General features: G+C 41.9%; 1 protein-coding gene across 1 annotated transcript in view; it reads right to left on the bottom strand.

Annotated features, from left to right (window-relative positions):
- Nucleotides 1–24907, bottom strand: part of LOC124554973 (lisH domain-containing protein ARMC9-like) — a 194469-nt gene that overhangs the window by 152015 nt on the left and 17547 nt on the right. The window contains exon 5 of the mRNA XM_047128710.1: nucleotides 14638–14854. Within this exon, the coding sequence (XP_046984666.1) occupies nucleotides 14638–14854 (217 nt within the window). The remainder of the gene's footprint in view (nucleotides 1–14637; nucleotides 14855–24907) is intronic.

Below are 24907 nucleotides of genomic sequence, written 5' to 3' on the forward strand. Positions count from 1 at the left end.
GCCATACAGGCAGGGGCAGCCCACCTTACCCACCCAAAGTGCCAACAACAGCAGTCGTAGGGTCCAGTTCCAGGACAACACCCCAAGCACCTGGTGCACACATTCCCTTCTATAGCCAACATCCATCACCCCCATGGAGCTGGACCCTGACAATACACAGGAGACCCCTGTCTGTGCTAGGTCTGACATGGCAGGACCAGCAGCAAGCTGTGAGTCTGAACCACCATCGTCTTCTCTGTCCATCAGCATAGAAAGTCACACCCCAGCCTTTCTTTGCATCAGGCTCCGCCACACCCATCTCATCCTCCTTGACACTACCCACAACAGTTCTGGCCCTATGGACCAATTCACAAAGGGAAGGATCTTGTAATCATGCTGGACGTATTGACAGATTACTCAGTATAATTAAGCATACATCCAGAGAGATCATTAGGCATGGCGCAAAATTATTGAAAGATATAGTCACTGGTACCAGGTTATGGGGCAAAAAACCAGTGGCATATTTGTGGGCTGCCATGTTCTTCCCCAGTCATGCTTGTCACAACCAACAAATGTTTACAGCAAGCTCTCCAGTATAGTTATTGACAATGACCTTGCCCTACATTATTTTTCTCCTGGACTGATCTGGACTTTTGCTGGTACATACCACCGAAGTGTAGCTGTAAAATTGACTTACCTGTCTGTCTAATGCAGAATTGTCTTCATTCACCATTCAACTCCGAGTAGCATTTTCAGTGAATAATGAACAGTATATGAGTGCATCAAGCTCACGGTTTGTATTTCACCACTTCCCAATCAAATGTACAAACAACTTTTTCCAGCACTAACATGCGAGTTTTTTAACAAACTTTCAGAGTACTATATTGGCCAACAGATATTCACCTCCAGAAGTTTCCATTTTGTGTCTTTCCAGGAGAGTCAGGAACTATTACTTTCTGTGCTTTATTTGTTAAATAAGCTGTGCTTAATGAAACTTGTTGAGGAAGCAGGCTTGCAACAATAACATCATCTGAATTGAAACAAAAGTTGATGACATAACGTGTGTTCACTTGGAAATGATGATGATGATGATGATGATGATGATTTGACCTTACAGTAACTAATGTGATACAGAATGGTCACTTCCAACAGCATGATCGTTTACGTATAGGGAAGCTAGAGTGATGGTTTCCATAAGTACAAACAACAATATGGTGAGCTATATTAATCCTGTTATGGTTATTTATGTATAGTTATGTCTACTTCATTTCTAAATTATTCAGCTACCCAGAAGCAATCATTTGTGATCAAAACTGGTAGCAAAATAAAGTGATTCATGTTAGCAGCTCTTGGTGTTTTCAACATTATCTCCTATCCACATTGTCTGCAGCCTGTATGTCTCAGTACAGTAATGTCTATGAGGAAGACATTGTTTTCTCTTTGTCAAAATGAAAGAAGGAAGATTAGGACTTAACGTCCCATCAATAATTAGATTGTAAGATGCAGTAGATTGTCATAATTGACAAACATGGAGAAGGAAATTTGCTGTGTCGTCCAAAAAGAACCATCATGGCATTCACATCAATTGGTGTAGGAAAACCATGGAAATTGAAATCTAAATCTAAATGATCAGACAAGAATTTTATTTTGCTTTGTTGATAGATTCATATTTTATTGTACGTTTGGTTTTGTACGTTGGTATATGGTTACACATGGTCTGTAAAAAAGCAGCACACAGCCTACAATCCTTGGAAGAACATCATGATATGTAATTAATGACACACTGTCTTGTCTCGAAATCCACTTCTGGCTTCACGCCCACAGGAAGCTACGCACTGCAAATGAGATACATAGTTATACTCTAATTAAAAGTACTTTGTGATTGACTTCTGAGTGAGTCAAATGGTAGGGATCAGCCACCATCCAACAGTAGTTATTTCTTGAGTAGCACATGCTCTCTGTGTTGCCTGTTTTGTAGGTGTGTGCAGCGCTTTGTGAAGCACGGCTCGCTGCATTCCAATGACACCGACCCTTGCCGCTGCAACACATCAATCACAAAGTGATGTTAATCGGAGAATAGCAGAGAAGAACGGAACTTTTATTCACACTAACCAACTGAATTACAGTCCACGAGGCTACAGTATACCAGCAGCAGTAGGATGACTGAGGACAAGTAGCATTCGCAGTCCAGCAAGATGGAAGCCATGGACAATCGGAGGTGGCGTCTGGCGAGACGGCAGTCCTGGGCAGACGGATATGCGTCCAGCGAGACGGCAGTCCTGGGCAGACGGATATGCGTCCAGCGAGACGGCAGTCCTGGGCAGACGGATATGCGTCCAGCGAGACGGCAGTCCTGGGCAGACGGATATGCGTCCAGCGAGACGGCAGTCCTGGGCAGACGGATATGCGTCCAGCGAGACGGCAGTCCTGGGCAGACGGATATGCGTCCAGCGAGACGGCAGTCCTGGGCAGACGGATATGCGTCCAGCGAGACGGCAGTCCTGGGCAGACGGATATGCGTCCAGCGAGACGGCAGTCCTGGGCAGACGGATATGCGTCCAGCGAGACGGCAGTCCTGGGCAGACGGATATGCGTCCAGCGAGACGGCAGTCCTGGGCAGACGGATATGCGCCCAGCGAGTGGACGAACAGATATGCATTCAGCATAATGGCGGCCCTGGAGAGCTGAAGATGATGATCAGCAAGGTGAGAGTCGTGGTTGATCACCAGTGATACCCTGTGAGGCGAGAGTCCTGGACAGTTATAGATGATGACCATTGTGGTGACAGCCCTGGACAGTCAGCAGCAAGCTGTAGAAATGGCTGAAGCCTAGTTAGGCACCTCAGAGGAAGTATGATGACTGATTCTTGACCAGTTCAGCCTTATACACGGTGAGAGCACACTAAGCACACTGCAGTGGAGCAGCCAAGTGGTACCGTAAATACCCACTAGACAGAAGAATACAGGCATGCATGCAGTGAGCACATGATCTCAGCAACGGGAACAGATGGACTTGATTCCAGTGCTGTGTATGGCAACATGCATGTGGCAGGCACCTCCAGTGTCATGGCGACAGTGGGGCGATCAGTCGAAAATGATCCGGGCTATTTATATTGTTTGTATATGAACCCCAGAGCACTGCTGCCTACAGATTGTAGACTTGCGGTCCCTGCCGGTATTGTTGGTTGTAGCACAAGTGACTGCCTGGGGCTACAGTACGCCTCCTCCCTTCAGAAGAAATGGCATAGCCAGCTTTGAGGCCACTCAGCACCTGAAGGGAGGAGACACAGGCTCATGGTAGTGGACCACAGTGACAGGGTGTCTGCAGCCAATGGTAGACAGGACTCGACCATCAATGGCTGCTGGAAATGTGATTGTGGTGACGGGGTGACTGTGGCTGATGGAAGACAAGGCTCTATTATCAACGGCTGGCGGAGACATGATCGAGAAATTGGCATCTCTGTGGATGACAGGAGACAGACAGAACCACTGACCGCTGCCAGAGAAGCAATGGTGGCAGCAGGGCATCTGTGGCTAATGGGAGACATGCTCTATCAATGACGGTCCCCCGAGACACAAAGGAACTGGCCAGACTGGCAGCAAAGGAGGCTGGACCTGAGCAGGAGACTGCGTTGGTGGCAGGAGGAGGCCACACCTGCAGAAAAGGGAGTCACGGCAGTGCCAAAGGGAGCCCTGCAGGCGGCGAAGGTGGCTGGTCTAGTGGCAGAGGTGCCTAGCCTGGCAGCAAAGCTGGTGGCTGGGACAGTGTCAGTGTTGAATGGGCCAACTACATGAGGGCTGACGTGGCTGACCCAGTAACGGGTTGGATGTCGGCAGGGGGCTAGCGGCAGCAGCAGTGCATGGTGGCAGAAGTGCTCAGCAACAGGAGCACCAGTGGCAGTCAGAAAAATGTCAAAACACATGTGCGATGTTGGTGGCAGCAGAGGACAGAGCATCTTTGCAGATGCCTGAACTGATACCAAGAGTGAAAATGGATGCATGTCACACTCTGTTGTAGCACTGCGCACATCTACTCCTGGTGTGGCTTCATCTGTTGCTTTTGGAGGCACAGCATCTCCTTCCAGCATTGTAAAGATACTCAGTCCACGACAGAAACAATGGAATATTTTGGGAAAAGAAAAAGAAAAGGGAGAAAGGTCTTCATCACCACTTTTGTGTTCGTAACTGGAGCAAGCAATGCACTGTGAGTGAGTTGTACAGTTAGCAGAGAGCAATTGAGTTTTTATTTACATAAATGAACTGAATTATAATAATGCAGATGCGGTTCGTGAGCGCACGGTCAATCGAGAACAGTAGAACACTAGAGGATGAGCAGCAGTCAAGAGGCAGAATCACTGGATGATTGGAGATGGTGTCCAGCGAGGCAGTAGCCCTGGATGGTCACACACATGTCCAGCATGACAGTCATCCTGGACAGTTGGAGATGCATCTACAGAGATGTCAGTCCTGGACAGTCGGAGATGCATCCACAGAGATGTCAGTCCTGGACAGTCGGAGATGCATCCATGGAGATGGCATTTGTGGACACAATCAGAAATGCATACAATCAGATGGCAGTCTTGCAAGGTCAGAGGTGTGTACAGCGAGACAGCAGCCCTGGACCATCGGAGATTTGTCCAGTTACAGGGAATTCCTGGATAGTCGGAGAGCCATCCAGTAAGACAGCATCCCAGGACAGCCAAAGATGATGCCCAGTGAGGCAGAAACCCAGGACAATTGGTGGTGATGTCCAGCGAGGTGGAAGACTGGGATGATTGCCTGAGATGATTGGCAGTGATGTCTAGCAAGGTGAGAGCCCTGGACAGGCAGTGGTAAGTTGGAGGATGGGTTGGAGATGAAGTTCAGCAAGTTTACATGGAGGAGACAATCGATGATGGCCTGACAATTTGGACGCAGTGGTGTTTGCTCCTCAACCAGCTCAGCCACGTACACAGCGAGTGCACACTGCAGTGGAGTGGTCAGATGGTGCCTTTCATACATGCCTGACAGAAGAATACAGTCATGCATACAGTGGGCAGAGGATCACATGGATGAGAAGAGGCACCTGCGATCACAACACTGCCAGCAGCGCAGCTGGTGGCAACTGATGCTGTGCCGATAGCGAGAAGTTTTGTCAAAAACAAACTGGGCTATTTATATTATCAGGCTCTTTGTATATGATGTCCCATTGTAGTGTGCCTGCAGATTTTAGATGTGACTACCCGTGGTCCATGCCTGTATGGATGGTTGTAGCACTGGCAACTGCCTGGGGCTACAGTGTCCACACACATTCAGAGCAGTTTTCTGTATAAAACAGTCACCTATTCAGCAAGGCAAAGGTGCTTTATCAAGTGGACATGAGGGTACTGAACATATTCACTGACAGTCAACTTATGAGCTGTGGAATATTTTCTACTTTCAATGAAATTTGGAAATTTGTGGTAAGGTCTTATGGGACCAAACTGCTGAGGTCATCCATCCCTAAGTTTATGCACTATTTAACCTAACTTAAACTAACTTACACTAAGGACAACACACACACCCATGCCTGAGGGAGGACTCAAACCTCTGACAGGTGGAGCCACGCGGACCGTGACAAGCCGCCCCAGACCATGCGGCTATTCCGCGTGGCTACTTTCAATGATAAAAGGCATTATTCCCATCACTATCTATCCCAAAGAAGGTCTAGGAAAAAGTCTCAAAAACAGAAGATTGAAAGTCCACATGTTGTTAACTATGACAACACTAAGTGAGCTCAACAGGAGTGAAAAACACATTGAAAACTATCATAAAAACAATTCTGTGAAATATGGCTTTCCTGCTGAGAAACTACACAAGCAACAAATCATCCTGAATGAATTTTCACCATGTATGAAACGCAAAATAATTTTTCTGATCTACATGCAAAGAAAAAAATTTAGGTGTAATTTCCAGGAGGCTGCTCACCCTGCAATGTTCACAAACAGAGTTGGAAAGGCTTTCTGTATATTTAACCTACATGTCGATGAGGTTATTAGCAACAGAGCACATGCTCAATAGGCTACGGATAAGGTAGGAAATTCAGTGCTTCCTTTTCAAAGAACTGGACTTGTATTAGTGGATTTACAACAATCACAGAAACCTAAATCAGTATGGCCAGATGACATTTGACTCTCTCTGCTTCTGAATGAGAGAGAACAAAATATTCACTTACCAAGAAACAGACAACATTTGTAAATGGATTCAGGACTTCCTTGCAGATACACAGGAGACTGTAGTATATCCCTCCCTTAAAACTGGTTAATGAAACTTTGTAAATATGCTTTCATGGGATAGTTGACATTATCTTCAAGCATCTATAAGTTGATGTTTTTCAGCATTTCCATAACAGTCTCCTTTGAGTCAAACTAACCTGGGACTATTTTTGCTGCCTTTATTTGTGCATGTTCAGTAACCCTTGCTAGTCCTATTTGGTAATTATGCTACACACTTGAGCAGTACTCTAGTTTTGATCACACAAGTGTCTTCTAAAATCTTGCTTTGTAGAGTGACTGCATTTTCCCAGTATCCTACCAGGCATAATCCATATCACTTCAGGCACTGGGGTCACCTTCACAGTCTCAGATGTTATTGAATTTAGCATATGTTAAAATTCAGGAGTAAGAGTAAGAGAGAGAGAGAGAGAGAGAGAGAGAGAGAGAGAGAGAGAGGCCTCCAAAGATGACACTATGAACACCATTTTGAAAATGCAAATTTTGGAAAAATTGTTATCTCTCTAACAGTTCTAGATATTTTTTAGAGTTTTTTTATTTAAAAGATAATTGCTTTGTTATTACAATAGTATCCTCTGTTTGGACATATCTGTCAGTTTTTTTTACTGTCGCCTTTTGAATTTTTTTATAATTTCGAGAATTTTTTTTCCCCCTTTGAAAAGTTAGATTTTTTCTGTTAATTAGTACCATGTAGTACTACATTCTCAGTAACACAGAGCTCCCACTTTTAAGTTGGACAGGTTTTATTTTAAAAAATCATTTTTTTTAACTTTCAAGGGTAATGTATGTCTTCACTGAAGTTGTTTCTTACAATTTTGTTTTTGTTACAATGTTTATTTCTATTGTCTTTGTTGCAGTTATTTCTTATCAGTTTCATTGTTGCAGATATTTCTTACACTTTGTTGTAGTTTCTTGTCAGTTTCGTTGTCATGGTTGTCATTGCGGGTTTCTGTATAGTAGTTGTTCAGTGTTAATCTTTTTTACTGAAGAGGCTTGTAAGAAATCTGAGACCATCCAGTGAGTTCTGCATTTTCGTGAGGAATTTGACAGTTGACACAGTTGCAGTGTGTTTTGTGAAAAGGACTGTTTGAAATGTCTTCTGACTGGGGCCACAGGAGAGCGAAGTATGCCGATTATTTGCATATCCATAAAAGAGCGATGTATAAGACAAACAAAAAAAGAACAGATTTTGTTCAGGTTGGGAATAAGTGTTCTGATTTGAAGACACTGTTTCAAAGTTAAGATGTTTCCAGTGATGACTTTTGTGTTCTAAATGTTTTGACAGAATAACAACAATGATAGTATCTGAACAACGTGAAGCCTCCCATGGTGCAGATGATGCAGATTTTGCATAAACAGAGGAACAATTAAATAGCCTGAATCAGTCAACTACAGAGGTAGATGCTGGTCCTGTTAAGAAACTGTGGTCAGTGAACTTTAATCATAAACTCTACGCATCAAGAAATTGGGGAGAAATTACTAAAGCTATGGATGAATACACTACAGCAAAACTTCAAAGTAGAAATTCCATCTTCAGAGGAAAATGAACCAAAGCATTCTTGCACCTCTTGCCAGGAATTTTTCACAAATATCAATTCAGCTGTTGAATATTGCGCGTTCTACAGTAAAAAGGTGCAAGGTTTAACTATTATTCCAGAGACATTTTCAAAGAAAACAATTCTGAACCACATTCCATCAGCACCAAAGTACATGGTAGACAAATCAAGAAATGTGAGGTCTGTAAAAGGAGTCTTTGGAAGACCAGATCCCTATTATGGTCATGCTGTAGAAGCAGCTCAAGTTCAAATAGTGCAGTCATTTTATCTGGAAGATAAAAGGGACTGTTCTCGCCAGAGTGCCAACAAGAAAGACACTATAACTGTAACAGTTAAAGGTCAAAAAGTTGTGAAAGGTACATGACTGGCAAGTATTAAAGAAACTTTTGCAATTTATAAGAGCAACTATACAACTTCACATATTGGAAGATCAAAATTTTATGCACTATGACCTAAGTGGGTAGTTTCACACCCACTTAGAGATGTCTGTTTATGTGTGCACTACGCAAATTTTGAACTTTATGTGGTAACTTTGAAGAATTTACTGGAGCACATGACATAGGACACCTTGGTTGGGCATGTGAAGTCATTAGTAGTCTGTGGCGTAAAGCAAGAGACTCTTTTGTTTCATGAATGTGGTGACTGCCCTGGAAAGGGAGGACTCTTTACAGACACTTGGCCTGGAAGACGTAGCAGATAACTCTGCAGAAATTACATGTGTGACATGGGAGGAAAATAAACTAATTATGAAAACTGTTGCCTTTGATGAACTTAGTAAATGATCAGTGAAAGCAGTAACACACCAGCATATGAAGAAATTGCAACAACAGCACATTGCAGAAGTGAAAGGGTGCGTACAGGCTGAAGAACTATGCTTTGTGCTTCACTGTGATTTTGCTGAGGACTGGTCTGTAATTATCCCACAAGAAGTACAATGGTATCATTAAAGTAATGACCAGGTTTCAGTTTTTATAGGAGTGACATATTTTCAAAATAAGACCACAAGTGTTGCAATTATAAGAGATGACACAGGACATGACTCAGCACACGCTTTGCTAGCAATGCGCAAAATTCTTCCACCGCAAACAGGGGCAGAGAAGATCATCATTATTTCTAATGGTGCTCCTAGTCATTTAAAAAAATCATTATCAGCTGTTTGAATTGAGCAAGTCTCTTTTGCCAATTGACTGGGTATACAGTGCTACTGGTCATTGGAAGGGGCATTGTGATGGTGTAGGAGGCTTGCTGAAGCACCATGCTACAAAACAATCTTTCCAGACCAAATACAGTTGCGATTCGGAATGCTGATGATTTTACGAGAGTCGTGAAATCTTACACATCCACAGCACTGATTCTTTTGTCCAAAAAGGACATAGAAGAATTCCGCAAGCAGAAAAAAGAAGAATGGTCCAAACAAACTACTCCTGTGAAAGGAATTCAGGACACATTTTTGGACTCAAAGTGATGGGCAAACTCATATTGCACGAACTTTAAGGAGCAAGAAATAAGAAATTTTGTTCGTTCGGCCAACACCTCAGAAACAGCAGGATAATATTCAGATTCACAACCAGATAAGGGGGATGTTGTGGCATGTGTATATGAATGTGACTGGTGGATTGCAGAGATTATAGACATGTTAAATGAAAGTGTAGTGAACTTTATTCTACCACATGGACCAGCTGCTGGATATAGGTTACCAGTTGAAGGACAGCAACAACGTCATCAATGCTCACTTCCTGTTCACAATGTTTTGAAGACTGCAAGTTTGCCAGTTCATATTGGTTCAACAGGAAGGCATCACTCTATATCAAAGGAAGATACTGAAGCAGTGGGACACATTTTTAGTTCATTGACTGGCTAACTTCAGTACAAAACAAAGAGCACAGAAATTATATAAATTGGAAGTTTTAAGTCTTTGGACCATTCACAAACATTTTGGAGCCATTTAAAATGCTTGAAAAATGAGTCTCTTGCTCATCTTTCAAAACTAAAATTATGTTAACTAAGGGCAAGTTTTTATTTTTATGAGCCTGTTATGTGATAATGTGGTAATAAAACAGGTTGTATGTATGGCAGAAAACCTGTTGTTTATAAAACCTGTTCAACCTAAAAGTGGAAGCTCTCCTTTTCAGGGAATGTAGAACAATATGGTACTAATCAGCAGAAAAAAAATCCTAATTTTATGGATTGGCATTTTTGAAAAAAAAAAAAAAAATTCCATAAATTATAAAAAAGTTCAGAACACTATAGTAAAAGAACTTTGACAGTTAAGTCCAAATTGAGGATTTATTTGTAATCATAAAGCAATTAGCTTTCAAATAAAAAAAAGCGCAACAACTCCGTGAGGCTATTTGCAGATGACACGGTTGTCTACAAGAAAGTAGCAACATCAGAAGACTCGTACGTACTCCAGGAGGACCTGCAGAGGATTAATGCATGGTGCGACAGCTGGCAGCTTTCCCTAAACGTAGATAAATGTAATATAATGCGCATACATAGGGGCAGAAATCCATTCCAGTACGATTATGCCATAGGTGGTAAATCATTGGAAGCGGTAACGACCGTAAAATACTTAGGAGTTACTATCCGGAGCGATCTGAAGTGGAATGATCACATAAAACAAATAGTGGGAAAAGCAGGCGCCAGGTTGAGATTCATAGGAAGAATTCTAAGAAAATGTGACTCATCGACGAAAGAAGTAGCTTACAAAACGCTTGTTCGTCCGATTCTTGAGTATTGCTCATCAGTATGGGACCCTTACCAGGTTGGATTAATAGAAGAGATAGACATGATCCAGCGAAAAGCAGCGCGATTCATCATGGGGACATTTAGTCAGCGCGAGAGCGTTACGGAGATGCTGAACAAGCTCCAGTGGCGGACACTTCAAGAAAGGCGTTACGCAATACGGAGAGGTTTATTATCGAAATTACGAGAGAGCACATTCCGGGAAGAGATGGGCAACATATTACTACCGCCCACATATATCTCGCGTAATGATCACAACGAAAAGATCCGAGAAATTAGAGCAAATACGGAGACTTACAAGCAGTCGTTCTTCCCACGCACAATTCGTGAATGAAACAGGGAAGGGGGGATCAGATAGTGGTACAATAAGTACCCTCCGCCACACACCGTAAAGTGGCTCGCGGAGTATAGATGTAGATGTAGATGTAGATCTAGAACTGTTCCAGAGATTTTAAAATTTGTTCCAAAATTTGCATCTTCAAAATGGTATGCACAGAGTCATCTTTGGAGGGCTGTATCTCAGAGCAGAAATTGTTTTTTGAGAAAACAAAAAAAGTGTGTGTTCCTTACTTAGTCCTTCACTTTAACATATGCTAAATTCAGTAACATCCGAGACTATGAAGGTAAGATTTTTCCCTAGCCTGCCTGAATTGACATGGACTATGCCACCAATGAATTTAAGACTGCCACTTGTTCAACCTAACACACTAAGTATTCATATTAACAATAACCACAAAAGCATGCAAGGAATTTCCCGAATGGTTGAAATGTGCTTAAGTTAAGGCTTTGTTTATAAAAGACAAAGGAATACTGTCAAATTTATGTCTAATATCACTTTTGCCAGCATTCTCAAAAATTTTAGGAAAGGTAATAAACAATCAGCTTCTTAACAATGTGACAACAAATAATATATTGTCAAAGCCACAGCTCATATTTCAAAAGGGTTCCGATATTCAGAAGGCTATTTACACAAACAGTGAGAATGCACTTAATTCATTGGACAATAAATTACAGGCTAGTGGTATATTTTGTGACTTGTCAAAGGCTATGTAAATCACATCAACCTTGTAAATAAATTAGATTAGTACAGTAGAATGGGAAGGAAAGACACATGTATTGAGCTATGAGGCATCATTTAACTGAGAACTAACTACATGTGGTCTCCCACAGCGTTCCATCTTATGGTTCTTTTCTTGTGTACAGTAATGACCTTTTGTCTGTAATGTTAGCAGATACAAATACAGTTGTGTTTGCACATGATACAAACATTGCAATAACAGCAAATCAAGTGTTAGAAAGACTAGTTACTGAAATTTTCATGAACATTAATAAATGGTTCCTGGTTACTGCTGTCACTTTGTCACTAAAGATTAAAAAACATTACATGCAGTTCAGAACTTTCGAGAGGTTTCCCACCAATATATGCCTAAAATTGATGAGAAACAGAGAGAAGTTGACAATGTTAAATTGGTGGGATTACTGCTTGATGACAAATCAAACTGGGAAGAGCAGTATACCGCAGTACTGCTGAAGTGCCTAAACCAATCTCTATTTCCAATGTGAATGTTGTCAGTCATAGGTGATATCAAAATTAAAAGCTAGCATACTATGCTTCCTTTCATTCAACAATGTCATACAGGAACATTTTTTTTTTGTAACTCACCATGTCAAGCCAGAGTTTTCCATGTCAAAAAATGTTTAATAAGAATTATTTGTGGTGTGAATTTGAGAACATCCAACAGAGGCATGTTTAGGGAATTGGGGACACTAACTACTGTTTCCCAGTATATTTAATTCTTTCTGAAATTTGTCATTAAAATACATATCTCTTTTTTTTAACTAACAAATCAGTTCATGGAGTCAATACTAGAAATAAGAACAATCTTCACAAATATTTAAAGTCACTTACCTTGGTCCAGAAAGGTGTCTACACAGCAGCAGACATAAAAAGTTCAACTACTAACAAAATTCAGTTTAAGGGGAGCCTAAAAGATTTATTAGTGATTAACTACATCTACTCTAGTTATGAATTTCTAAGCAGAACCAACTGATTTGTATGTTACTAATAATATCAAGTAACAAGTTTGTAAAATCTGACTTCTGCACACAACCAGTGCAGTACTGTGGTCATTGTAAATAAGTGTTGTAAAATGGTTTTTATATTTGATGAGTATGGCTACAATGGCCTAAGAATAATCATATGCACCTCAGTGTATTGAACATTTGTGTGTTTTGTGACCAGTTATTACCTTTTAAATAAAAATATGTTCAAGAGGGTTTTTTTTATTACTTATTCTACATGCATGAGGGCTATTTCACTTGGGATCTGTGGAAGGTACATTAGCTTCTTTGTTTTTCTTTGTAAACATTTAAAGGGTACTTTTGTTTTTCTGACATGTTCTACTTCTTAGTGGACCCCTCACTATGGAGCTACTGGAATAAAAATTGCATCTAATCTAATCTGATCTACTCCTAATATCTCTACAGTGTATTAACTGCAAATGTCAGCTGGTTGAAAAATGAGGAGACTACATCATTATATATGTAAAAAAAACTTATCTAATTATGGACAGATACCACTATGTTAGTTTCAGTTGTAAACTATGAGAAATGTGAATAGCCTATATGACTAAATTGTTAGCATTGGTGACTTTTGATGTGGAAGTCCTATGTTAAATTACTGATCTCACAAAATATCTGTAGGGGTACAGGATCCACACTTCCTTGTGAGATCCGCAAAGGAGCCACTTTAGCAATTGGGCAGCGACATTGACATGCTATCTGCTAAGGTAGCTACAAGTCTAAAGGCTGTCACCATAACGTTTGTGACCTGCAGAATTTTTTTTACATTTTTGTGCAATGAAGGTCATGTTAAAAACATTTTGGACCACTTTATATAATGTATCATTTTACCAAATGATGTGCAAAATGGCTAGTTCTTTCATCTTGAAAGATGACAGCACTGTTTTGAAAAATGTGCAATGTTGTAATCTGTAGTGTGTTTCTCGAAATTTACTCCATATGTTCTTGTCAACTACATACACACAGTACTAAACAATAATCATCAGCTTTGTTGACACCATTCACAATGAATCTGTTGCCTCATGCAGCTGACACCAAACAAATTTATGTCAGACACTAGGGAAAGGTAACTTGTCAAGCTAACAGAACTATTTTGACTTAACTGTCTTTTGATGATGAATTCTTATTAAACACAGGTGCATATAGACCATATTCTGTGATAATCCATTTATGATCTAGTTTACATGAATGTGCAGTGTATGGTAATCAAGAATGTGTTACCAAATTGACTGGTCAACTGCTTACAGAGCAACATCTCTTAACACTTGCTAGCTGCCAAGATGGTGTTAGCCTCAACTATGTACCTTTCACAGTCCTCCAAATTTGTGTTGATTGGTTGTTCATGGCCAAGGCAAATGTAAGTCTCTGTACAATTAACTACAGTAGGTCGAGACACCAGTACTTCATGACCCCACAAACTGTCCTTTATCAGGTACCAATAAATCCAATCACTGACCCACAATACACAAAGTTCACAAATGACTTAATGCCTAGCACCTTTCTTACACATTTATGGAACTGCGAGATTTCTGACCAATGTAACGCAATCATTGCAGCCAAGCTTATATGTTGAAAATATGGTCACAACTGATTGTTTTCTGGCATTGATATTACATGTAAATATGAATGCTGATTGCCTTTCGTTGTAACTGACACTATAGACAAATTTTCTCCTCAAGATGAAACTTCATCACTGGGATGCATAACAGGTAAATATATAAAAATTGAGACTAGTCAACAGTTTTCTCTCTTGCCATTTAATTTCAATGATCAGGAGTGTATGGATATAAACCAACATGGAACCAAACACTATTTTTATTTTTTTAAGTAATTTCTTCTAAAGAGCAATTTCTACACATGCACATATAAATAGAAATCTGTGCAACATAACATCAAACACTGTGCAACTATTTCATTTCTAAACCATGGTGCATAAGACATACCAATAGAATGTGCAACAAAGCCACAGTGTGTTTTTCCTTAAAACACTACATTTAACCAGGAATATAAAAAGTTGCTCCAAACCAATTAGATTATGATGATCTGATCGCAAGCTGTTATAGTTTCGCCGCAACTTTTGGTATTTGGAAAGTAGCACAGACTGTGTGGTTCCTCTGCTGTTTTCCTTGTGGTTGTGGAATACATTGCATACTTGTAATAACTGTGGTGCAACACTTGGTCCACAGCTATGTTCAAACAGGAACTGATTGAGTTTGGCTCTTAGGTCTGAAATCCATGTATCCTACATAATAAAACATATGTTTACCCATTAAACTAAAATACAATTACTCACAAAATTTCTTATTACCATCTAAATTAACATGATTAACTTCCAATATTTTAAAGTAACAGTCCAAAGCCACACGCTTTCCAAAAATAAATACTTACACTGAAAGGTTATCCTTTCTTATCGGACCTTAACAATCCATGAGTTAAGTATCATAGTGCAGTTATAACAAGTCTGCAGAATAATATTCACAAATGTAACAGTAAATGACTCCTAAAGAAATATGTTAAGCTACAGAAATGGAGGTTTCCTGTGCATTAGAAGAAACCTAGGCTTGATAGGAAACAAGTTATATGCTTAATCCAAAATATCTACAGATTAATGCGGAGTATTATCCCTGTGCAATTGTAGCAAACTTTAAATGAGCAAAGGAAGCTTGGTGCCAGATGATGATTATGATGATGATGATGATGATGATTCTCATGTGTATACGAAAAACTATATATGCACAATGTAAGCCAAATGTTAATAGCATAAGTTGGTCAATAAGTTTGGTAAAAAGCATAGTAAATAATATTTTTTTGAAAAAATTGTTCAGTCTAATCTTCATGGAGTTCTATGTATTTGATCAAGCAAGATTCAATTGCTTCACCATGATGACACCTGCCTTTTGGGTTTTTGACGGTGGGCTACAGCATACTTTCTCCCAAGTACTTCATTTACAGTTGCACAAAATATCTCCATACTTTCAGGAAACCACTCACTAGATTATATATACTTTGACAACAGTAGTTTGAGCAACTGTCTGGTTTTGTCAGTTCAAATGACTGTACAAGCTAAGTGGACCAATAAAGTGTTTAAGCAGCAGTTTTTTAGAGCAGATAATCTAATCACCTGTATAAACCGCTTCTAAGGATGATGATAAAGTTCATGTTTGACAATGCTGGACATACCCTTATATGACAAGAGGTAGGAACACATAATGCCCTTCAGAACACTGTTGCACGTGGTCATTTAGGTGGTCCACATGTTAAGGCATAATATTGGATAAGGGTACTGATCTCCAAATCTTTGAACACAGTACACGCACCGGTCAACGCTATTGTGAGACTATCCCTTCCCCAAGTGCATCTTCAAGGGTGCATTCAGTCATGACATCATTTTATGGATGACAATGCACGACCGCATCAAACAGCGCATGTGGAGGAGATCTTGGAATGAGAGGATATTCTGCGAACTGACTGATCTGCCCAGCCCCCAACTTAAATCCCATCATCCATGCGTGGGATGTCCACGTGTATCAATGACCATCCAGCAGTTGTCAACTACACTAAGGGAGGAATGGATGCCCTACCACAAGAACTCATTACCAATTTTGTAGCCAGCATGGGTGCAAGTTGCAGAGATGCATTGTCATCCGTAGTGATAAGACACCCTATTAAAAACCACGTGCTACCTATTGTAATTTCCAGGGGACCCTCATAAATCACAGTAACTTCAGTGTAACTACTGTCTTTGAATAAAAGTGTCATTTCTGTATTTCCTTCAGTTACCTTCTGTACTACAGTGTAGCAGTTTTTCCTATGTCCGATCCAAGTTTCATTGAGCTATGTTACTGGGCAGTGACAAATCATGTGAAAGTTACTTTCATCCTTAAGTTTTGCACACGAATGTATTATTCAACGCTACCAAATCTAATTCTGAGATCTCCTTAAAGTAGTTTGGGTCCATAATCAACGAATTTGACACCTACTGTATTCTCAAGTTTCTTTATGTGGAAAACACACTTGAATCTAGAAAATGAATTTTTAACATGCAGCGCACTGTGCACTGATATGAAACTTCCTGGCAGATTAAAACTGTGAGCTGGACTGAGACTTTAACTCTCAACTTTTGCCTTTCGTGGGCAAATGCTCTACCAACTGAGTCACCCAAGCACGATTCATGACCCCTCCTCTCAGCATTTGCCCACAAAAGGCAAACATCCTGAGTTAGAGTCTAGGTATAGTACATAGTTTTAATTTGCCAGGAAGTTTCATAATTGAATTTGATATATATATACACCAGTTCATATCAAATCTTTGCCATCCAAAAACTCTCATGAATCTTAACCCTAGCATTACCAACGGGGGGCCTCGTAGGCCCACTGACTCAGTTTTTCTATGTTGTATCCACACCCTTTGATATATGAACTTGAAAGCAAAGGTAATTGTTCGTTATTGAATGTACTATTGAGTCATTACAGAATTTCGGAATAAAAATGTAATTAAAATTCATTTACTTGATTTAATTCTCTGTGGGCCTTAGAAGCCCACCCGTTGGTAATAGCAAGGAAAGATTTACGAGGTTGAGTCTCTCGTTTCAAATTCTTACCATGAAACGAATTTTGGCATTGTTGCCTTCAGACATATTATTATGAAGCGGACCATTGTTATTTTCAGTGTTTCTGCTGCTGTTAAACCAGCAACATGAGTAGACATCGTTTACGTGATAGTTCCATTGAAAGAGTGCTAGAATAAGTTTTGAACGAATCAGATTTAGAGGAAAGTGAAGTGGATGATGATGTGGAAGAAATTAGAACTGATTCATCGTCTGAGAATGAAGATGAGGTTGAAGCCAATCCACCAGATGATAATGATACGGAATGTGATAAATTCATTGCAAAAAGTGGACGAGAGTATATTACGAAGCCATCTCGACAATATCGGCGTTCTGTACAAAATATAGTGCGAGAAAGAATGGGGCTAGGACAACAAGGAAGAATTGCGTCTCCGAAAGAGGCTATAGAGCTCTTTTTTACACCTCAAATTATGAATCTAATAAAACTACACTCAAATGAAGAGGCTTCTCGACTAGGTATTCAGCACACAGATGAAGATGAGTTATTTTGTTATATAGGACTCTTGCTAATCATGGGTTCAAATCATGACAATAAGATACCTGTCCAAGATTTATGGTCTTTGCTTCAGGGCCGACAAGTGTACTATGGATCAATGAGTCGGACCCGATTTTTTGAATTGACTAAAATATTGAGGTTTGATGATAAGAACACAAGAGAAATTTGTCGCCAGACTGACAAGTTTGCTCCAATGAGGGAAATTTTTGAAAGCTTCAATTCTTCACTTCCATTGTATTTCATTCCTGGTCTACATACAACAGTGGATGAGATGTTGTCTTTGTTCCGTGGTCGCTGTCCATTCAAGGTGTTTCTAAAAGAAAAACCTGGAAAATACGGCATTCTAATTCGAATGCTGTCTGATTCTGAGACTAGATATGTGATCAGCATGGACATCTATACAGGCAAGTCAGGAAATACACAGCATTCAAATGGACCGATGGAAATTGTAAAGAGACTAATAAAACCTATTGAAAAATCAGGCCGTAATGTTACCACAGATCGGTACTATACTTCAGTGGAGCTTGCTGAGACTCTCTGGAATGATTTTCACCTCACACTTGTTGGCACCCTACAGTCTAACAGACGACACATACCTGAAGAGCTGAAGACTACAACTGGCCGCAGTTTACACTCTTCCATCTTTGCTTATACTGACCCTCAGACACAGAGGCCACCAGTTACTCTTGCATCAACGCTAGTCCGCGAGAAGCCAAAACGACTGCTGTTGATGCTTTCAACTTATCACTCAGAAGGGGTGTTGAATGAAGACTCAAAAAAGACTAACATAAATCTTTTTTATAATTCTACAAAGGGAGGCGTGGACACCATAGACCAGATGGCAAGACACTACAGCACAAAGAGAGGAACAAGAAGATGGCCTTTGTCCCTCTTCTACACACTCATTGACATAGCAGCAATAAATGCATATTCACTCTTCCTCCACAACTTTCCGAATTGGAAAAAGAATTTGCTAAACCGCAGAAGAGTTTTTATCACTAACTTAGGTCTCGAACTAATAAGATCTCAAGTAGATAAACGGGCACAAAATTTGTATGGACTTCAGAAGCCAGTAATAATGGCAATGGAAAGCATCACACAACGGAAGCTCAGCTGCTCTGTAGAACCATCATCCTCAACAGCAGAACCAGGAACACGTGGACGGTGCCACCTATGCTGCCAAGAAGCTGCATCTAAAAAGATCAAGTACAACAAGCTGGGAAAGTCAACTGTTACCTGCTCTCAGTGCCACAAACACGTCTGTGGGAAACACTGCAGGAAGACAGTGTTGTGTGAAAAATGCGTTGCGGAATGAGACAGTAAATTTTGTTTGCTTCATGTAGTGTATCGAATTAAAAAATTCGTTTTTATTAGAAAACACTATTCTGAAACATTATTCCAAAAAATATATAAACTGAATCTCGTGATTTGTTCATTTTATTCCTATTATAATAACATCTTTTATTATCCAGTATTCAAAAACAATGTCTAAGCATTTTGAATTGTTATTAGAGGTATCAGAAGTAAATAAACTTGATTTATGATAAAATAAATTGTGGTATTCTTTATGGGCCTTTGAGGCCCCCCCGTTGGTATTACATGTAACAAAAAATACGTTGGTAATGCTAGGGTTAAAGTGAAGTTGTTCAAGATATAATATGTAAGATCAATCATTTCTTCAGAAGAATTCTTAATCGTGTGTCCACTGCATACTGCTCATACAAACACATTTAAAAGCAATATATGATCTTTTAATGTTAGTGCCGTCCCCGTGTAAATTTTCTCCACTCAGTTAATATCTGTGCCAAAGCCCATATGGTAATGTGTTTTACACTTTATGAGGCATATCTCCATCCATTTCTACAAAATATACACTCCTGGAAATGGAAAAAAGAACACATTGACACCGGTGTGTCAGACCCACCATACTTGCTCCGGACACTGCGAGAGGGCTGTACAAGCAATGATCACACGCACGGCACAGCGGACACACCAGGAACCGCGGTGTTGGCCGTCGAATGGCGCTAGCTGCGCAGCATTTGTGCACCGCCGCCGTCAGTGTCAGCCAGTTTGCCGTTGCATACGGAGCTCCATCGCAGTCTTTAACACTGGTAGCATGCCGCGACAGCGTGGACGTGAACCGTATGTGCAGTTGACGGACTTTGAGCGAGGGCGTATAGTGGGCATGCGGGAGGCCGGGTGGACGTACTGCCGAATTGCTCAACACGTGGGGCGTGAGGTCTCCACAGTACATCGATGTTGTCGCCAGTGGTCGGCGGAAGGTGCACGTGCCCGTCGACCTGGGACCGGACCGCAGCGACGCACGGATGCACGCCAAGACCGTAGGATCCTACGCAGTGCCGTGGGGGACCGCACCGCCACTTCCCAGCAAATTAGGGACACTGTTGCTCCTGGGGTATCGGCGAGGACCATTCGCAACCGTGTCCATGAAGCTGGGCTACGGTCCCGCACACCGTTAGGCCGTCTTCCGCTCACGCCCCAACATCGTGCAGCCCGCCTCCAGTGGTGTCGCGACAGGCGTGAATGGAGGGACGAATGGAGACGTGTCGTCTTCAGCGATGAGAGTCGCTTCTGCCTTGGTGCCAATGATGGTCGCATGCGTGTTTGGCGCCGTGCAGGTGAGCGCCACAATCAGGACTGCTTACGACCGAGGCACACAGGGCCTACACCCGGCATCATGGTGTGGGGAGCGGTCTCCTACACTGGCCGTACACCACTGGTGATCATCGAGGGGACACTGAATAGTGCACGGTACATCCAAACCGTCATCGAACCCATCGTTCTACCATTCCTAGACCGGCAAGGGAACTTGCTGTTCCAACAGGACAATGCACGTCCGCATGTATCCCGTGCCACCCAACGTGCTCTAGAAGGTGTAAGTCAACTACCCTGGCCAGCAAGATCTCCAGATCTGTCCCCCATTGAGCATGTTTGGGACTGGATGAAGCGTCGTCTCACGCGGTCTGCACGTCCAGCACGAACGCTGGTCCAACTGAGGCGCCAGGTGGAAATGGCATGGCAAGCCGTTCCACAGGACTACATCCAGCATCTCTACGATCGTCTCCATGGGAGAATAGCAGCCTGCATTGCTGCGAAAGGTGGATATACACTGTACTAGTGCCGACATTGTGCATGCTCTGTTGCCTGTGTCTATGTGCCTGTGGTTCTGTCAGTGTGATCATATGATGTATCTGACCCCAGGAATGTGTCAATAAAGTTTCCCCTTCCTGGGACAATGAATTCACGGTGTTCTTATTTCAATTTCCAGGAGTGTATTAACACAAGCCTAAAGCATTTACAGCACTATATTGGTGATAGCTCAGAAAATTATATACTATTACATGTACGTCAATTCAATATTGTCATTAAAAGAAAAGAAAATTTAAAAAAATTACTCAAGTTGCTGTGAAACTTTGCACATTTCACCCCACGATAAATTTCACAGTCAAAAGTGAAATTTAACTTTCTTAGTACAATAATCACTAAAGAGAATGACAACCATCAGTTCCATACCTATAGGGTCTCTACAGAAAACACACAATCACTGACATTCTCTATTGTAAGTACTGGCACCTGATAACATAAGATCGCATATTTCAGGGTTATCACTTAACATATTACTTAAATTTTCATTACATGTGCACAGAAGAAAGAGATAGTTATCCTCAAGTAAGTCAGCATAAACAACAGTTTGGTTACCAGCCAGATGTCACAAAATTAAAAATACAGCACACATGAAGAATAGATACTATTGCATTAAATGAGGGACATCAGAAAAATAACTGCCAATGGAATGAAAAGAACTTGTGTCTGATATAATAGCTCAGCAATGTCTGAAAACTGCATTAAGAGTAGCTTTCCATGCAAGTGAAAGACTTTACTTTCGGTGAAAACACAGTGTAAACAGAACAAAATCTAAATACAGGAAACCAAATGACAATAAAACAAAATGCAGCCACAGTCCTCAGCAATACAGGGTGATTCATGAAAATATGCAAATATTTTAATATGTTTTTCTACAAGTAAAGCTAAAGAAAAAAGTTCATATAAACACAGGTCCCCTCTCCAGCGAACACCACCTTGACAAAGCACTGTCTGTCCGGGTGGAGAGGCTTGCGTACCCGCAGGAAGCTGAGGGCTATGCCGAAGGTAGATGACCTACTGCCTGAAAGGCCTCAGCAGATGGATCAGACTAAGAGTGTCCCACAACGTCCCATCTTCCCTATCCACTCCTAGTCCTACCCTATTCCCTGACCCAACCCAAGGTGTGATGTGATCTGTGCTGAGGGGTGCGTGGCACATAGGAAGATGTGTCATAAACAGAGCCTCAGGGATACCAGGCGACCTCCCTGAGTAATTAGCCTTACACCGTGTGGGGTATTTGTGGTGTGGACCTTCTAGATCCCCAAATCTCGTGGGACCAACATGGACACGACTGCAGAAAAAGAAACTGAGGGGCAAATTGACACCTCAGATACCCAAACATCGGGGACTGAACCGATGGATGGCACTTCCACTACTGAATCAGGGTCTAGACCTGAGCCAGAAGTGGGAACTGTAACTGAGAAGATAGACCAGATTAAGATCAAAGGCTTGTCTGGGGCCCAAAGGAGGAAGCTACTAAAGAACAGAAGGAAAAGAATGGCTTCGTAACCCCAAGTGGAGGGAAGTAAAGGGACTAGAACCCAAGACCCCCAGGAAAAACACTGTCTCAGGTTGAAGGGGACACACAGACCCCCACAACGTCAAAGACAGGTAGTAAGCGGATAAGGGAGGAATCAAAGACTCCCTCCTCCCAGGATAAGCGAGTCCAGAAAAAACCGAGGCAAGAAATAGGGAAACAGACCTATAGTACAGCAGCCTCAGTTTTTAGGATGGCAGTTATCCAGGAAGGTTATCCACTGGTGACCATTACCTCGCAGCATCGCAGCAGGAGGAACTAGTACAGATGGCCCTCTTTGAAAAGATGGGGGGGGGGGGGGGGGGGGGGGGGACGCTGGCCCAGGTCCCAACTTCAGGAGGGTCTATCTACATCGTGGTGCACTCATCTTGGTCTGTGAGGGGGTGCACACAGTAGAATGGCTCAAGGACAAGGTGCCCATGATATCCCCGTGGGAAGATGCAAAGCTGCTGGTCAAGACGGCACCGGAGCTTCTTAAGACCGCAAAGATATCATTATGGATACCCAAGATCCTTAAGGAAGTCTCTCCCAAGACTCTGTTCAGGAAAATAGGGGGCCCAGAACCCAAAAGTCCCGACAGAAGACTGGAGAGTGATTAACCGGAAGGTTGCTCCAGAAGGACGAACCCTGGTGGTGGAGGTTGGTGAGAAGTCCCTAAAGGTGAGCAGGACCTGAAACTGTTTTTAGGGTTCTCGCAGGTCACCATCAGGGTTCTCAAAGACCTCAAAGATGGCAGTAAGACGGAGCCTGGAGGTGCTGCAGATTGATCTGCAGCACAATAAAGGGGCCTCTGCTGCCCTGAGCCACTGCCTGGGGAGACACGAAGTGGACATGGTCCTGACACAAGAACCCTATTTATACAAAGGGGGTGTATCGGGCCTCGGAGGCACTGGAGGTAAGCTGATCTATGCTAGAAATCTAAGAAACTCCAGAACATGCATCTATGTTAGAAAAGGCATTTCTTTCATGCCAATGATGGATTTCTGCTCTAGGGACTTAGTGACCATCAAAATGCAGCAATGTGAGGAAGGTATCACGAGGGAAATTGTCCTGGCCTCAGCATACCTACCTTACGAGACAGTTCTCCCCCTCCCTTGGAGGTGAGGAGACTGGTTGAGACTTGCCATTGACAAGGTGACCCACTGCTGGTGGGGTGCGACGTCAATGCCCACAACCTAGTGTGGGGCAGCAAGGACACCAACAGTAGAGGTGAGTACTTTCTTGAATTCCTCTTAGCTAACAACTTAGAGGTCCTGAATAGGGGCAATGAACCTACATTCATGAATAGCAGAAGGGAAGAAGTAATTGACATAACATTTGGTTTCATGATGATGGGTAGCTACGTCAAACAATGGCATGTGGTGTTGGAGCCATCCTCATCGGACCACATGTACATTAAATTCAAGGTTGAAATGGGAATCAGACAGACCATGACTTATAGAAATCCCAGGAAAACAGACTGGGAGGCATATAGGAGGGACCTTGACTTAGGGTTATCAGAAATTGAAACCACGATAAGGAAGCCAGTAGAATTTGAGGAAGTAGCAGAGGCTGTTACCTCTGCCATAGTGACCTCATATCAGGACAACTGCACAATCACCAGGAAGTGCACAAATAGGAGTGTTCCTTGGTGGAATAACAAACTGGAAACGCAAAGAAAACAGGTACAGAGACTGTTTAATATTGCGAGACGTAAAGGACAATGGGCTAAATATTGTGAGGTCCTTGTCAGTTACAATCTTGCAATAAGACAAGCAATTGAGGCACCCTGGAAGGCATTCTGTGAGGAAATGGAAGGCACGGCTGCACAAGCCAGACTTCACAATATTCTCACTAGCGTACCAACTAATCCAGGAGGTACGTTGAGGAAGGAGGATGGGGAATATACAAAGACATGAGACGCTGGAATTGCTCCTCAAAACTCAATTTCCTCAATATGCTCTGCCAGATAACACAGATCAGTACAGTATATGACCCCAGAGAGACAACGATTCTCAGACACTCGAAGAGAGGACTGGGACTCGGCCAAGGAGTGTGTGAACTTCAACAATATCCAGTGGGCGGTGGGAACATTTCAGCCATTCAAGTCACCTGGCCCAGATGGAATTTTTCCAGCTCTCCTGCAACAGGCAGGAGGAAAGCTTATAAGAATCCTATGCAGGCTATTTAGGGTTAGCTTAGCAGTAGGAATCATTCCCAATGTTTGGAGGGCACTGAAGGTTGTCTTCATTCCAAAGCCAGGGAGAATTGATCATACCAAGGATATGAGACCAATCAGTCTGTCCTCCTCCATTCTCAAAACATTGGAAAAACTGGTTAATGTATACTTTGGGGAGAGGAGGCTAAGTAGGCTACACCTGAACCAACATGCATACCAACCAGGTAAATCATGTGAGACAGCTCTCCACCAATTCGTCAGGAAGGTGGAAAAAGCACTTCACTTCCAAGAAATAGCCCTCTGCATCTTCCT

This window comes from Schistocerca americana, chromosome X (genome assembly GCF_021461395.2).
Source record: "Schistocerca americana isolate TAMUIC-IGC-003095 chromosome X, iqSchAmer2.1, whole genome shotgun sequence".
Classification (NCBI taxonomy): Eukaryota; Metazoa; Arthropoda; class Insecta; order Orthoptera; family Acrididae; genus Schistocerca; species Schistocerca americana.